We start from the raw sequence: 16,072 nt of genomic DNA on the forward strand, positions 1-16,072 counted from the left end.
AATCGATTAAGAGTCCAGAACTCGGATGTCTCAGTTACCTACTACTTTTATTTTGTTTTTTTCTGGCTTTTCTGGCTGATTTGGAGGAAATACGAAGATGTGATGCACATGTGGGATGATGTAGTTGTATTTGCTACACGTTACCGCATTTGTTGATGTACACACTTGGGCAGCCTTTTTGTGAACTTATTATTTGTATCGAAATTATGATTGGAGTAAGAATGTATTGAAGACTCCAGCTCGAATATTCCCCATTAATCAAATACGCTTTTCTGGAAAAAAGCAACGATCTTACGTGCAGATTCTTTGCCAACCAGTGGATCCAGCTGCTCGACATCCATGTTGGCGATATCACTAATATTGTCCGTTTCGATAATTAACCGCTCTAGAGCCTGGGGTGTAACACCCGGAACAGCTCGCAGCATATCTTGTGGAAGAAGATTGAAAGTACGGTGCTCAATCCCAGCGGCAGCCATGGGGTTGGCAGAGCCAGACGAATTAGTTATATCAATATCAAGGCCTAGCTGAACCGCGCGGAGTGGATCGGGCTCCTGGGCGTTCTTTTTGAGCTCTGCAAAAATCTCTGCTGTCTGGTAAGGGGATGAAGACCAGACGATCTTTAGGCGTGGGAAGGCGAGAGTGAGGAGTACAAGTAGATGCTGAGCAGACTTTGGGTTGGACGGATTGGCAAGCGAGCTGCTGGTAGTGCTAGTTGCAGTGCCGGAAGAGGAGAAACCGTAGTCTGTCATGAATGTCGGCCCTGTTGGAACGGAGGCGAATGCATCAAAAGTGAAAGATTTGTTTTGATCAAACTCGATCAATAGTAACGGGCTCTTGTAATACTGGATCATGGTCTCGGCCTGGTTGTAGAGGCGGCCGTTTTTGAGCGAGCTTATGAGATCACGGATCGATTTTCTTTCGACACAAATGTCTGGAGTGAGAATGTAGTCACCCACGGTGAGCTGACAGGGAATCACAATCATGTTGTTTCCATGTAACAGAGATGGTAGGGCACTTCGGAATTCCCGCACATCAACTACAACCCGAGGAGGAGATGCTGTAGCTGCCAGTCGTCCTCCTCCAGCAATACGAGTGTTGACTGTTCGGAGGAATTGTTCCTGGGGGTCTTCATCCTTTTTATCATGCGTCAAGGTGACTGCCATGTTCTGAAAATAACGTCAGCTGGAAATTTGAAGTGTGTGGCTGGGTAGCTTACCCCCTTCTCTTTGATTAGCTTTGTGAATGAGTCTTTCTCTCGTCGGACAGCACTCAGATACCGCTGTTCCTCGACAGAGCCACCATAATACATGAAGTAAACCTTCACGTTTCGCCCCGAATGAGAACTGCGATACACCTCAACCCTTCGAATGAATGCGGGATCGGGTTCGTACATGATAATGTATCGCGGACGCGCTTCCTCAAGTATATGTTCATCCATGTCACCGTCGTAAGGGTGTATCATGACCAGATCGTTCATATCATACAATTCGTAGAAATCTTCCATATCCTCCAGTTCATCGACAATGACTTCCTCTTTCTGCATTTCTTCCACTTCGGTAGGCTCAATCTCGCTTAGCAAGCTGACAACCTGACCGGGCAATTCAACTTCGGTTTGGACGCTGCTATTTGGCACACGACCTGCAGCCGAGGTGACTGCACCGCCACCGCGTACTCGGCGACGTTTGTTTGGGGGAGGTCGTCCTTGGTGTGCACTCCGGGCCGCTGATGACTCGGAAGGCGTTCCAGATCTGTCGTCCTCTCCTGACTGGGACAAATTTTTGTTGACATTTGAGAAAGACCTCTTCCAATTGAGGTAGTCTCGCAGCCGACGCCGCATCATAAGCTCCGCAGAAGGCTTGTCTTCGCTAGACTCATCATCTTCTTTGGATTCGGACCCCTGAGCAATTTTGGAATACATAGTGCCAATATACTCGCGAAGCTGCCGGCATATTCGTTGATCGCTACACATAATCAATATGGTGCTATTCGATTGATCCATTCTCGCAGGATGGAGGTAAGCATCGTGTTCGATTTCTGCAAGGATCTCTGATAGGACACTCCATTTTGGCAGTTCCTCTAGAGCTGGGTTCAACTCAGAAGAAAATGTAGTTGAAGATGAAAGGCGGGTTAGTTCGTTGTTCAATTTGCCTTCGTAGACTCGCGATTTAGCTGTCTGGAAAAGAACATGGGCAGCATCAAGGAAAAGCCACGGAGAGTAATTATGTCTGTTGGAGCCGGGAGGTGGAGCATGCGTGGACACGATAGTATCAAGGTATTTAACAAAGGATACCGCATCATAGCTGAGTAAAGCACTGCAGAGCTGTTAGTATAGAGGAATGGAAAGACATGTGGGAGACACACTGAAGGACTGCTCGTAGAACTGTCAAATCGCTGACGATTTGTTTTGTTCTAAAGCTCACACGATGCCAGATTGGGTCTAGTTGACGTCTGATGATCATATCAAAATTTTTGTGCAAAGCACTGTCTAATGTCCACTCTTCCATATCCAGCCCGTTGTTGCTTTTCCTGAGTTCAGTGATACTGATCTCTACACATTCCAGAACAGCATTCTGAATTTCCCTCATTTTGTCGCTCATAGGAACTTCCAACTCGATCACTTCTGCCTTGCGATTTCCTTCTAGGGACTCAGCAACAGAAACATGGAATCTAGGCCATAGTGATGCCTTGCGTAGGAAAAGGTTCCGCAGCATATTAGCCAGCGGGGCAAAGCCCGTAGTGAATGGTTCCGGAGAGTCTGAGAATGCTTTCAAGAAGCCGAGCTTGTTCGATTGCCGGTAGACCCGGACAATGAATGCTTCGAGGGACGTCGCCAAAACCTTATCAGCATGCAAAATGACCATCCCAGTGACTTTCTCGGGATCAAGAAGTTCTGGAAAGATCAGTGAGTGTCTTAAGCCATTCTACTAGACATACATACTCGATAGCAAGTCCACAACTAATATCCTGGAGGTTACACTCAGAATACCCCCTTCAGCATATATTCTCTCCCTAGCAATTTGTCAATATACCGCAATCGACATGGCGGAAACGCGAAACCCACCGCATCGGCACCGTAGCTTTTTCGGTGTTGATCACCTTCAACCCCCTAGCAAGAGGCGACTTGCTGGTAGCATAATGTTCCGCCAACGCTGGTTTCAGGATCCATCAGCTTCCAACACTAGCGTCTGAGCTGAAATGGAAACCAATCCACATACCCTCTCCGATCCATTCATTCTCGCGTTCATCTGCACCCACCACCAGAACCAGATTGTTTCCCGCCGCATCGTAAAAATGGAGGAGGTTTGTTATTAGGTGTAGAAGTCCCAGGCCTCGTGCAAGTATGACTAGCTCATCTTCGGCGCGTAGTTCAGTGAAGATTTCCTGCTGGTATTGCTGAATGGGGGTTAGTGGCAAGCCTGCGCCGGGTTGATGGAGTATTTACCAGTGGCAGAGACAGCTTCACCGGCACATTAGACCGTTCTGGAGGCATTGGGAGCACTTCCTAACGCGTTGAGGAGTGAGGGGTCCAGTCAGTGAGATGTCGCGTGATCACGTGCGCTACTATGTATGACGTAATGAATCGATCGATGGATTAACCTGGCTTTAGGACGTCCTTGGTTGGGAGTAGACGTAGCCTTTGAAAAAAAAGCCGAATTCCACAAAAATTGCGCTTATTCTATTTCTTGTCTAGTGATTTTTGTAATTATCAGGGAGCTACACTCCGTACGTTGTATACTAGACCTAGTTTGGGTAATGACCCGCCATAGACAATCGACAAGGGTAAGTGGCCTGGAATGACAGAAGTTGTTATTGGATTAAGTACAGATAGATGAAGATTTGTTGGCCAATGATCTCTCACTTGGACGACTTGTTCAGTTCCTTTGCGCGTGCCTCGAGCTCCTCTTTCGAAGCCTTGGGAGGCATATCTACAAAGTGTCAGTTGCGGGCCTGCGTAGGCCTGGTGGTCAACTTACTGTCTGGAATCTGAGGTCCCTTCGACAAGAAGTCCGTTGCTTTCGCTTTCTGGGGCTGTTGCCCCGGTTTCTTCTCAGCCTCATTGCCTCCCTTTTGGAGCACAGATGGGAAGTCCGACGACTCGGGGATGACCGGCATTTTGAAGATATAGAATAGTTTCTTGTAAAGTTGTCACTAGCTGGTACTAGCTCTTCTTCACTGTAGATAGCTCAAATAAATCTGGTGATTTGTTGATGATGAGTTGAAGAAGCAGGTCTTGAAGGTTGGTTGCATGTCTGATTTATATAGATCGCAAGCGGGATGACGTCGGTGGTCGGATTGCAACGAATAGCAAGATAGAAGTTGCCTAAACATATTCACTTCTATAAGAAACAAGAACAAATTGCAAATCTAATGGTATCTATAATTCATTGGTTATTTTTAATGGGTTGGGGGCATGTCGTAGAGTAGCTGTGACTTGATTAAAATGCAAATCAGGATAGTGCATTTGATTTGCATTCTACCCAGTTGCGACAAACATGATCTATATGTTATATAGTCAAGATAGGTAAGTCTTACTAGTCGAAACAATACAAGTACTTGACACATTTGAATATCCAATTTAGCTACTAAGCTAAGCCGTGATCACCTGGGTCATGTCACACAGTCTAGAAATGAAGTGAGGTCATCTTCGAATGTTAATGCTTGTGTGATATAGAACATATTGGAAATAGGCACGCTAAACCGCTAAACCGCATTCCTCATTCCTCGTCAATCATATTTTATCAATTAATATTTTTAAAATGGTAGACATCAAAATGTCACACAGAAAAAAAAAAAATACTAAGCAAGTACATATATGTACCTAGGTAGTGCTTAGCCACACTTAAATAGTACAAGAAAAGTACCACGTGCCGGTATGGCGGTGCTGCGGTAGGCCTAGGTCACTCCGGTGTATATTGGATCCGCCCCGCCTACTCCTTCTCACCTCCGGTTCACCCTCTCCAACTCCCAAGGCAACCGCCGGTCGGCTCCTCTTTAACACTTCGGCCTTCGAATCTACAGTCATAAAGAAACCCTGTACCTTCTACTACTGCCGTATTAGTCGGTGTGTTGAGGGCGCTACTCCATCATTCGAAGATACCCGCCCGGCTGCAATGTGTGCTCTACTCACGTAACCACCCTTCGAACTATCACCTTTCCCCTCTCCATTTATTGGGGGACCACCTCTATTCACCATGCCCTCCATCCTCAGTGATACCGACAAGGAAACTGTTAAGCGGAATGTCCCCAAACCCGCCAACAAGATCCTCGCCGTAGCTGTCGCGCGACTCTACGTCGCCTACCCGGATGGACAGAAATGGACATATACCGGAATTCAAGGGGCTGTTGTCCTCTGCAATGACCTTGTTGGAAGGACTTTTTGGCTTAAAATAGTCGATGTCTCGGTAAGCGGTCCATACTGGTGTTGGAGATAAGAGTAGAAGTGCTGACAATGCGTTGCTTTATGCAGCCCGCTGGCAGGGGCGTAATCTGGGACCAGGAGATCTATGACAACTTCGCTTACAACCAGGACCGAACCTTCTTTCATACATTTGAGCTCGAAACTTGCCCCGCCGGCCTGTCCTTTGTCGACGAGAAGGAAGCCAAGACCTTTATCAAGAAGGTGCATGAGCGCGAGAAACATGCAAGTAAAGAAACCACCAAGACTCCTTTTGCATCTACTCGAGGCCAGGGACCTGCTCCTGTTACCAATGGTAAAATAGGACGGTCTTTGTTTGGCAGCTTGTTGCATCGTTCGAGCGCAGCTCCGAGTGCACCACACCCGACAGCACCTGCGCCCTCAATACAGGTTGCTCCTCCACCTCCGACGCTGTCCCCAAGCGTGCCACCAGCCAAGCCAGATTTGCCATTTGACACGAGTGACCCATCTTGGAAAGGACTGCTGGATGAGCTTAAGGGGATGGGAATCACCGAAGACCAAATCGCCGAGAATTCCGAATTTATCAAAGCTTGGATTGACCAGAAACAGGCGGCGGCGGCCGAGGCTGCTCCCGCTGAGGACCAGAATAAGCCAAAGGCCGCTCCTCCACCGCCACCTTCTGCACCTCCCGCTCCGAAAATAACCTCGATCAGTCCTCAAGACACAGGTTCTAGCACGGCAAGCAGACGGGGACCTCCGCCGCCGCCGCCATCACGGAAAACACGTTCTGAAGCTCCAGAGGAACCCGTTTCCCTCCCCCCTCGTGAGCCATCTCCACCTGCGCGAAGGTTCAATGCGCCGCCTCCGTTTGCAGACGCAGGAAAATTCGCAGAGCCCGCCGGCCCTATACCCCCGCGGCGTCCACGCGCAATTTCCAACGTCAATGCTGGGCCTGGGCCTCCGCCGCCCCCGCGGCCACCAAAGACACCGATGGACGATAGCCAACATAATCAATCGAGTCAATCGAGATTTGGGGTACCGCCGCCTTTCTCTGGTGACCGAAAGGTGTCTGCGCCCCCGGCGCCCCCCAGCCGAAGCCCTGCACCAGGTGGCCCTCCCCCCCCGCCGCCTCGCACAGCAAGCCCGGCAGCACCCCAACTGCCCCCCAAAGTCCCACCCATGACTACTACAACTGGACCTCCCACTCCACCCGCCAGAGGCCCTGTTTCCCCCCCACTTCCACCCCCACCGCCTCGACCTGTGCTAGTTGCACCATCTTCTCCTGTAGTAGCTCCTCCACCACCACCGAGAGGACCAGTACCGCCTCCCCCCGCCCCGCCCTCGGTACCTACGTATTCTCCTAGCGTTGCTCCTCCTCCTCCTCCGCCGCCTCCGCCACCTAGCTCTGGAGCACCCGGTGCCCTCCCGCCCCCTCCGCCTCCGGGCCGGGGTGGCCCTTCAATGCCTCCACCTCCACCTCCTCCGGCACCTGTTTCGGGCGCACCGGGTGGACCACCACCGCCTCCTCCGCCGCCTGGGGCCCCTGGAGGTGGTGCTCCTCCCCCGCCTCCACCCCCTGGGGGTGCTGCGCCACCTTTGCCAAAACCCGCCGGTGGGCACACCGATCTGCTAGCATCCATCCGAGCTTCTGGTGGCCATGGAGGCGGTGGCTTGCGCAAGGTCAAGGAAACGGAAAAGAAAGATCGAAGTAAAGCCATGGTACCTGGTGGAGCCAACGAGTCCTCGGCTACAGGCCCCAATCAAGGAGGCGCCCCGCAAGGTGGTTTGGCCGGCGCATTACAAGATGCTCTCAACAAGCGAAAACAGAGAGTCAGCGGAAGCGGTATGTCAATTCCAACATATAACCGCGGATCTATTTGCTAATTATGTTTGTAGATGACGAGAAAGACAACGACGACGATTGGTGAGCGGTTAGTTTTCGGTGGGATTGTTCAAGTATTTCAAGATACCAATGGCTTTTGCGCATTCTTGCGAGCATTGAGCACTCTGTTTCTTGGTCCAGCGTTTTGCCTAAAAGTTTGGTTTCAAGTGTTAACGAAAGAGGGGCAATGCACTTTGTATATAGCTTTTAATGGTAGATGCGGTGGGTGTGAGAGATAGTCTCAGTACGAGGAAGTAGATGTCACTTTTTTTTTAAAAATTATCTTTCTTAGTCCAATACGGCCTGCATGCACATGCCTCCAAGGCTATGGCCAAGTGGAGTTTAGCTTACACCGCCACAAATAGTAAATCATCTAGGCATAAACCGTAACGCTTACTATTATCTCTAAGACTGCATACAAAGTAAAGCCTGGTCCGTCTCTTGTCTCTCTCCTTCCTATATTATAACCACCAGTTTTGAGTTTCGCTTCAAAAAAAAACACCGCGTCTCATCCGGGATGAAGCCTGATACTCCATCTCTTGGGTCTTTGCCTGTTGAAATTCTGTGCTCTATCTTCCGTCTCTTGGACCCTATTGGCCTTATATCCATCAGCCAAACCAGCTCCAAATTCCGCACAGTGGTTCAACCACAACGAATCCATATACTGGAGAGGTTGCTTGAACTTGAATGCCGAGAAGAAGTTGGAGGAGTCACGCCCATCTTTCGATCGAAGGACAACCACATCGACCCCGACTTCACGTCCAAAGAATGGCATTCTGTGCGTTGGGCCTGTAGTATCTGTCTGCATATGCTTCCACACACAGCCTTTGACAATCATTACATCCTACGACTGCAATACCGCAAGCCATTACCAGGGTCTCCAGCAGCGACTCCCTACACGAGCTGGGAGCCAACAATAGATGGGAAACTCCGCAAACAGTACCATTTACACAAACAACAATCCAACTACCGGGATGAGGACCGGAAAATACGGCGTCGATATGATCTCGCTTCCAAGTGTAACACATTGAGACCGGACCGTCCTATGCGCAACAGGGCTGAAAGATTGGCCAGCTTTCAGGACAGCGGGATGATCACATTCCAGGGCTTTAGTCTAGACCAATATTGCAGTATCACACAAGAGGAAGAGCAGGTTCTTCTTGACCATGAAGCACGCCTCATTGAGAGAGAGCGATGCGGCTTTAAGCGGCACTTGCGCAAGTGTAATGAATGTCGTTTCCGGCGCGGTGAACTCTTATCTATTGTGCAGCGAGGCACAGACAAGGTACCCATAATGCCAAGCCGTCTTCTGCCATTTCCCAGTGCTTTGGACCGATCTTTCCCAGGGTTTTCCGTCATAATGAAAAATGTGCGCCCGACCGCGAATGCCCCTGTTCAATGCGTGTATCGCAACAACGTTTTTGATTCTCTCTGGACTATGTATATGGTGCGATGCCCAGGATGTTCGCGCTGGCAGGAACTGCGTGCGTTCCGTCTTGGTGCTGGTTTCCAACACTGGACGCCTACTACCGACTCTATCTCGGTGTTCAAAAACTGGGACGAAACCGAGATCACCGGAAAGTTTATTGATGAATTATCCTGTAACTATTGTTTTTCTAAAGGCAAGGGACGCGAAAAGCTTCGTGAAGTACTTGTGAAATGGTTGGACTGCTGTTTGGATAACGAGAGAGGGCGCCTGGGATATCTGCTTTTGGGTGGCTGGGAGAGGCTGTTAAGGCGATACTGGCGGGCTGAGCTGCTAACTGACATGATTGAGGTTAGAAATGTCGTCTTGGACGCTCAATTTGTTGCTGCAAAGGTTCAGAAAGATCACGATTATCTCAAGATTAGCCTCGACGATATCTTGACGTTGAAGCTGGGCTTTCGGGAGTGGGTCACTGTGTGGGAGAACCTAGACCCCAAGAATCGAATTTATTTCGAACACAACTCCTGGGATGAGCTATGGTTCAACAACTACGAGGCGATAGAGGCACACTTGATCTGGGTGATTCAATGCAAAGAGGAGATAATGGAGAAGGAGAAGGGCGATGCCTTAGTTGACTGGGCACTGAGCCGAGAAGGAACTGCTTTTACTTAGGCAGTAAGTAGCAGTACATAGATAAGATCACTATTCCAAATATCAGAATCAAAGACATTTGAGAAACAGCAAGCGGCGTTTTTATAGTAGGTGCTTGTATACTAAATTCTCGGGCCAACATTATTCCGGGAAACGGAAAAAAGCGTATCTGATCTGATCGGGAGAACTTGCGTACAGCTCGGTCGATAATCCAGAGACATGCTGTCTCCGAGGCTGTCTGCGCCTTCTGCCTCTTTATTGCGCTTCCTACGATCACAGTCTGGGGTCTCAGCCGCACCATCAGCATGTGCTTATCCGAAGCGTCTTGTCGGCCGCGATAAAGGCTTCTCGACAGGGCCATCCCCGAAACTCTCGAGCTGGACGCGTCTCGATGGTCCCCATGGCTCTGAAACACTTGATACCGCACTCTGCAGCACTCAATATGGAAAATCGAACCCCACTAGAGCAATAGTGTCGCCGCCATTGGTGCCTACGCAACTGAAATTCTCCCGTCATGCGTCAACCAAAAGCCGACCCTTCCTCCGACGGCTTTTTGGCCTTAAGCGGAACAAAGCTTCCGACTACAAGAATCAGGGCCCGACTAACCCTGGGCTTGTGGATGAAGGGACAGAGGGGATGTTTAATATCGGCCGCAGCCTATCAGCCAAGGCGTCAAATGAGTTACGAATTCGATGCACGGAGTTTGATATCAATGGAGACGTCACACTTGTGAACGGAGAGTTCCGGAAGCAGGAGCTGATTGCCAAGGTTGGTAAAGAGGACTTGAGTTTGAGAGTCCAACATTTGCTAACAGATGAATCATGATACAGTACGGCCTTCTTCCTCGAGATCTACGCAAGATTGATTCGTCAACTCTCCCACATATCCTAGTGCGACCTAGGGCGATTCTAATCAATCTCTTGCATCTGCGAGTGCTCATTAAAGCGGACCGGGTACTCGTATTCGACGCGTATGGATCAACAGACTCATACATGCAATCGCTGTTCATCTACGATCTAGAAGGAAAGCTCCGCCAGAAGCAATCACAGGGTGCCGCTCAGCCTAGTCAATCACTGCCGTACGAGTTTCGCGCGCTGGAAGCCGTTCTCATTAGTGTCACGAGTGGACTGGAGGAGGAGTTTAATGGAGTGAGAGATCCCGTCGTGCGGGTTCTTCGTGCGCTTGAAGAGGACATCGACCGAGATAAGCTCCGGCACCTCTTGATATACTCCAAGAAACTAGGTACATTTGAACAGAAAGCTCGCCTAGTACGAGATGCTATTGATGATCTGCTGGAGGCCGATGACGATTTGGCAGCGATGTACTTATCTGAGAGATCGGTCGGCAAAGAGCGCGAAGAGGATGACCATCAAGAAGTGGAAATGCTTCTAGAGTCATACCACAAAGTGTGTGATGAGATTGTTCAGGCCAGTGGCAATCTGGTGACGAATATTCGCAATACGGAGGAAGTGTAAGTATGATCGTTCATTATATGCGAAAAGCACCTCTAACACATCTCAGAGTCAAGGCAATTCTCGACGCCAACCGCAACTCGCTCATGCTCATGGATCTCAAATTCAGCATTGGAACACTCGGCCTTGCAACCGGGACATTATTCTCTGCTCTCTACGGCATGAACTTGAAGAATTTCATTGAAGAATCAGACTTCGGTTTCGGAGGTGTCTCCGTGGTTTGCTTTGCTCTGACTGGTCTCGTCTGTGTCTACGGTCTTTCCAAATTGCGCAAGCTTCAACGGGTCCGCATGTGGGGTGAATCCGGCGTGGGATGCGACACTTTTGCCCCCCTATCCCCAAAGCGCAGCGCACTCGGTGGGAATCGCAATAACTGGCGTGCCGATTCGATCGAACCGGTCTGGGGCAGTCTCCCAGGGGAAGGGCGACCTGAGCGCATGAGACGTCTCAAAGAGAATGCAGCTGCGGCTGCAGCTCAAGCTGCATCGAGGAACTTGAAATCCTCACCTGCCAGTTCCCAGGCTGCTATGCAGGCATCAGCGGCAGCCTCTAAAAATGCTCGTGCGGAAAATGGCAACGGTGATGGGAAAGAGACCGCTTGCCCCGAAGGTCACATTAAGCCTGATGCATGATATGATTAAAGTATGACGGTTTGATTGCCTTGAAATGGGAGCCTAAGCGTTTTAATTTGGATCTTCAACTAATAGCAACGGAGTTGGAGAGGTCTGTAACATTATTGTACATTAACAAACTCCTTTCTCTATTCCCCCCTCACTCTATAGTTTATGTTCTGTTTAGGTGTGAATAGATCTAGACCATATCTGATGACATGCCAATACCATTTATCTCTGTTATATGAATTATCTGCTGCTAGATTCTACATTCTTTGTGCTCTTGATTTCGGGATATTTGACTCATTTTTCGCTATTAGCACGTTTACCAAAAAGGTACTTGAATCACGCAAGGCAGGTCAAAGGGTAAGTAACAGTCATATATGAATGCTATTGACAGATGATTAGCTTAGCTTCATTTGGGTATCTTTATTTAGCTTGATGCACTGTTCCCTGTCCTCGGTGGAGACTCTTCGTCCGATCAACCCAGAGATTAGCAGCTACCTGGATGCCACCATCTTTGGAGCATTCACGCTCAACCACTTCCATAATATTCTTCAAAACTGTATCTCCTTGGTCTCGTTTTGTTGGAGAATCTCTAGAACCCGAGTTCTTTAGCCACTCCCTTGTGACCCGCTGTCGACCTCCAATCAACGCCATGTTAATCGCACCCGGAGTGCGTAACCATGTCTTCTCAACATCGAACCCAATTTCCTCGGCAATACTCGTTGTTTTTGCAGCGAGGGATCCAATCATGGAATTTAAAAATCCGCTTTCGGTCTTCTCTTCGATCTTAATTGCACGAAGTGCCCTCAAGTCGCCAGAAGCAGGCTGTAAATTCTGCTCTATAGCATCATCTAATTTCCTTGTGGAAGGATTGCCATTCGCACTGCGCTGTACTGGACCACTCTCCTTTGGCGGACGATAGCGATACGAAGAACCAGCAAGCGAACGAGAACAGCACGGAACCACAAAGAATGGCAATGGCGACGAGGGACTTGATAGAGCGGCCATTATTGGAGTCCATACGGTGAGCTCATCTGCGTGGTCGGATATGATGAATGTATTATCGGGGAAATCGCCGGTGTGTATCTCGACGCCAATTCCTTGCAAGTCCAGTACATCCACAAAGGGCCGAGGGATGAAGATTCTCTCTTCCAGGCATTCCTGTATCTCGACTGGGAATGTCTCCCAGGACTTTCGACGGCAGGCGTCAAACCCTAAGCCCTTATATCCTTCCATGAGAAGTATGTATACGAGGATACCATTGCCACAAGCAAGGTCCACGAACCCTGGAAACGGCACTAGGTTTTTCGATGACTTCTCTTGTTCTGTTTCTGGTAGAGCGCCATACATGCTCCTCCACAGTTCAATCAGGCATGCAGCAAGAGACAGCTGCTCAAGGGCTTGATTGGGTGATTCGAGTTGTTCAACCCAATTCTGGCGCAACTTTTCTGCATACTGGAGTTTCAGCCGGGCGTATGTGTTTTGAATGAGATGTGCCGAAACACTGTCTCCATCTTGATCACCTCGCTCAACCCAGTCCAGGCTCACATTCCTAGATGTGAGTCGGCGTTCCATGTTGGTGGATGAGCGAATGCGATATTTGTCTAGCAAAATATTCGACAACTTGGCCTTCCCATTTGATGCAAAGAGTACAAACAAAGCGGAGAGAAAGGCGGTAGGCTCCATCTATAGAAGCATTGGAGTGGAGGCCAGAGAGAGCGTAACTGAGTACCTAGGTTGTCTATACTCTGTAGTGAAATTGATACTCCTAGCTTGGTAAAAATAGCCTTGACATCAGCTATGAGAAGTGATAGAAGACCATTGTCATATGGCCAAGGTTCTGTGTACCAAAACTAGTTGATTGGAACAGCTAAGAACCTTGACGCTTACCATGGATGTATACAAATTATCTCTTGTAAGGCAATTTAAAAATTACATCAAGTGTAATCCCATAGGCCACAAACTTGGATGTACAAGATATGCGCGTCAACCCGCGGTAAGGCCCAACACGGCAGTCATAACTACGCAATCATGGAAAGGCACTATAAACACCTTAAGCTCATAGAAGAGAAAGAAAACATCTCAATTCCTCTCAATTTGCATAATCCATTCAGACAAAAAACAACAACCAACCCATCACCCCAGAATGAAGCTAATCCAACAACCCATCCTTGCCCTAACCCTCCTCCTCCCAGCAACCATAGCTGGCCTCCCAGCCTCGCGCCCTCCGACGGAAGAACTCCAGGCCCACAGGCCCAACTGGACCTTTGACCTATTTCACAAGAAGCACTGCATCGGCAATACAGTCACCTATGCGGGGCAAGGGTCCTCGGGCTGCCGCAGCAATCTCGTGGATGGAGGTGCAGAGGCTTTCATCAACGTCAATATCGATCCGAGCTGCAAGGTGAAATTGTTCAGGGACAAGAAGTGTTCACGGCATGCGATGGTCGAAGAGATCAAGACTCAAACTACTACAAAGTGCAAACCTATCTCGCGGAAGAAGACAGCTCAGAGTTTTGAGGTATCTTGTCAGCCATAAGTGATGTTTTGGTATCCCTGTTTGGGGATGTTTATTCGGTGGGCTAGGAGGTATAGACTAAAAGAAAAGTATCTAATGTTTAATATACTAAAAATCAAAGTCGAATACTCGAAGCTCAACTGGACATGTATACGAAGTAATGGAAGTTGCACGGTAGAGAAAGGATGATACGCCTGTTATCGGGGTCCACCATGACGCAAAGAGACCCAGCCCTGATGCCCTGGTGAACTTTGAACCGGATTCTTTTATTTTCTTCATTTCTCATTCCTCTTTCTTTCCACTATATCCAATCCAAATATTCACAAAAAATGGCTCCCCGGTGCTTTATTATCCGCCATGGCGAGACAGAATGGTCACTTAATGGCCGACACACCGGTCTCACTGATCTCCCACTCACAGCCAATGGAGAGAAGCGCATTCAAGCAACAGGCAAAGCCCTCGTCGGAGACGACAGACTGGTTGTTCCCAAGAAGCTCGCTCATGTGTAAGAAATAACCTGTCTAAACTACCACCGTTCCACTCCAAAAGTAACTAACACGTCATTCTAGCTTTGTCTCACCCCGCGCCCGCGCCCAGCGAACCCTAGAGCTCCTCGAGCTTGGCTGTCGGGGACGAATGCCTTGGAGTGAACAAGGAAAACCCGAACACAATGAGGCGATCCGGACCGAGGCCGAGGTTGAGGTTACGGAGGCGGTTAGAGAGTGGGATTATGGGGACTATGAGGGGTTGACAAGTAAACAGATCCGCGAGCAGCGGGCTGAGAGGGGTGAGGGGCCATGGAATATTTGGACCGATGGATGTCCCGGTGGAGAGTAAGTGGATTTATTCTTCGTTATCTTGTGATTCTAGGCTGTGCTTCCAGCTACGCGTTGGGCATTGCTGTGGTGTAGTTTTCCCATGCTAACGTTCATTCCCCTCCTCCCAGATCCCCCGAGGATGTCATTCGCCGCCTCGATGCTCTGATCGATGATATCAAGAACAAATACCAGCGTCCCTGCTTCGAGAACCCGGATGAGCCCAAGGGCGATGTCCTTGTTGTCGCGCACGGCCACATTCTGCGTGCTTTTGCCATGCGCTGGGTTGGAAAGTCGTTGACGGAAACATCCCTGATTCTCGAGGCTGGTGGTATAGGCACACTCAGGTAAGGCTCGGCCTTTAGGCAGAGGAAATTTCCTCATCTGCCGTGGTGTATGGAGCACAGCTAACATGACTGGAAAATAGTTATGAACACCATAACATCGATGAACCAGCGATCATTCTCGGTGGTCAATTCGTGGTGGAGTAAGATAACACCTCAGTCGAATAAGAGGGAACAGGAGAAAGGAGTCCATATCTCTGCTGTTAGACATTAGACATACGTTAGCATAAGTCATGGAAATCATCACCCACAGCCTATTGTAAAGCACCACAACACAATCATGACCAATCCGACTTACCACATCATATCAAATCAATACTCGATCATTGATAATTCATCAATTCAATCCTCATCACTCTCCTCCCTCTTGATTCCCCCCTCTTCGGAAGTGGCCTTCTTATCCTTGTCCGCATTTCCCTTAACACCCTCCTCTCCTAGAATCTTCGCAGACCCCATAAACAGTGCCCCAGAATACCCACCTAGGAAACGCATGTCCCCTGCCTGCACGGCAGTCATACGAAGTAGGTTCTCCGTGTCCGCGAGGTTGGCGTTGAGCTGTGCGAGCTGGGAATGGAGGTGGGCATATTGCCGTGATTTGGCAGCTGACATAGAAGGGGTTGAGGCATTGGAGCTGTAAATGGGTGTGTATGTAGTGTTGGGGTTTGTGTTAAATGTGTGGGTTCCTGTTGTGTTGTAATTGCTGCTTCCCGGTAGGGTTGAGGGACGGGAGTAGGTGGTGTTTGATTCTTGGCGGCGATGGATTGGAGGGGGTGGCATTGTGGGTGTGATTTGATTTAAAAACTGGCTTGGGAAAACTGGGGTTGGGTATGGTTTTGCCTGTGTGCAGGTTGGAATTTGTTTCAGGCAAGGTCGTGTTGGTTGTTGATATTATTTGACCGCGGGATTGTTTACTATCAGTAGATCACGTGCCAATATAGATTACTCTATTTTATACTTCGGACAGAACACA

The 16,072-nt window shown here is 49.1% G+C and overlaps 8 protein-coding genes across 8 annotated transcripts; 4 read left to right on the forward strand and 4 right to left on the reverse strand.

Moving 5' to 3' along the window:
* Positions 1 to 254: 254 nt before the first annotated feature.
* On the reverse strand, positions 255 to 3,490 carry PEX2_091620 (ssDNA endodeoxyribonuclease RAD1; the record flags this gene model as incomplete). The annotated part of the gene is made up of 7 exons (XM_016746432.1): positions 255 to 1,166; positions 1,217 to 2,312; positions 2,362 to 2,890; positions 2,939 to 3,009; positions 3,062 to 3,149; positions 3,216 to 3,393; positions 3,443 to 3,490. 7 exons carry the CDS (start codon positions 3,488 to 3,490, stop codon positions 255 to 257), a joined length of 2,922 nt encoding a protein of 973 aa, XP_016600148.1.
* Positions 3,491 to 3,855: 365 nt separating this feature from the next.
* On the reverse strand, positions 3,856 to 4,113 carry PEX2_091630 (uncharacterized protein; the record flags this gene model as incomplete). The annotated part of the gene is made up of 2 exons (XM_016746433.1): positions 3,856 to 3,926; positions 3,975 to 4,113. The coding sequence occupies 2 exons, from the start codon at positions 4,111 to 4,113 to the stop codon at positions 3,856 to 3,858; spliced, it is 210 nt and encodes a 69-aa protein (XP_016600149.1).
* Positions 4,114 to 5,192: 1,079 nt separating this feature from the next.
* Positions 5,193 to 9,357, forward strand: PEX2_091640 (uncharacterized protein; the record flags this gene model as incomplete). The annotated part of the gene is made up of 4 exons (XM_016746434.1): positions 5,193 to 5,402; positions 5,468 to 7,220; positions 7,274 to 7,301; positions 7,734 to 9,357. The coding sequence occupies 4 exons, from the start codon at positions 5,193 to 5,195 to the stop codon at positions 9,355 to 9,357; spliced, it is 3,615 nt and encodes a 1,204-aa protein (XP_016600150.1).
* Positions 9,358 to 9,555: 198 nt separating this feature from the next.
* Positions 9,556 to 11,440, forward strand: PEX2_091650 (CorA family magnesium transporter; the record flags this gene model as incomplete). Its single annotated transcript, XM_016746435.1, has 3 exons — positions 9,556 to 10,104; positions 10,167 to 10,807; positions 10,858 to 11,440. 3 exons carry the CDS (start codon positions 9,556 to 9,558, stop codon positions 11,438 to 11,440), a joined length of 1,773 nt encoding a protein of 590 aa, XP_016600151.1.
* A 408-nt stretch (positions 11,441 to 11,848) lies between these two features.
* trm44 (tRNA (uracil) methyltransferase) lies at positions 11,849 to 13,000 on the reverse strand (the record flags this gene model as incomplete). Its single annotated transcript, XM_016746436.1, has 1 exon — positions 11,849 to 13,000. One exon carries the CDS (start codon positions 12,998 to 13,000, stop codon positions 11,849 to 11,851), a length of 1,152 nt encoding a protein of 383 aa, XP_016600152.1.
* Positions 13,001 to 13,571: 571 nt separating this feature from the next.
* PEX2_091670 (uncharacterized protein) lies at positions 13,572 to 13,964 on the forward strand (the record flags this gene model as incomplete). Its single annotated transcript, XM_016746437.1, has 1 exon — positions 13,572 to 13,964. One exon carries the CDS (start codon positions 13,572 to 13,574, stop codon positions 13,962 to 13,964), a length of 393 nt encoding a protein of 130 aa, XP_016600153.1.
* Positions 13,965 to 14,272: 308 nt separating this feature from the next.
* On the forward strand, positions 14,273 to 15,249 carry PEX2_091680 (histidine phosphatase family protein; the record flags this gene model as incomplete). The annotated part of the gene is made up of 4 exons (XM_016746438.1): positions 14,273 to 14,448; positions 14,513 to 14,776; positions 14,890 to 15,105; positions 15,186 to 15,249. The coding sequence occupies 4 exons, from the start codon at positions 14,273 to 14,275 to the stop codon at positions 15,247 to 15,249; spliced, it is 720 nt and encodes a 239-aa protein (XP_016600154.1).
* A 195-nt stretch (positions 15,250 to 15,444) lies between these two features.
* Positions 15,445 to 15,879, reverse strand: PEX2_091690 (DASH complex subunit HSK3 family protein; the record flags this gene model as incomplete). Its single annotated transcript, XM_016746439.1, has 1 exon — positions 15,445 to 15,879. The coding sequence occupies one exon, from the start codon at positions 15,877 to 15,879 to the stop codon at positions 15,445 to 15,447; it is 435 nt and encodes a 144-aa protein (XP_016600155.1).
* Positions 15,880 to 16,072: the final 193 nt, after the last annotated feature.

Source organism: Penicillium expansum, assembly GCF_000769745.1.
Source record: "Penicillium expansum strain MD-8 chromosome Unknown contig312, whole genome shotgun sequence".
Lineage (NCBI taxonomy): Eukaryota > Fungi > Ascomycota > Eurotiomycetes > Eurotiales > Aspergillaceae > Penicillium > Penicillium expansum.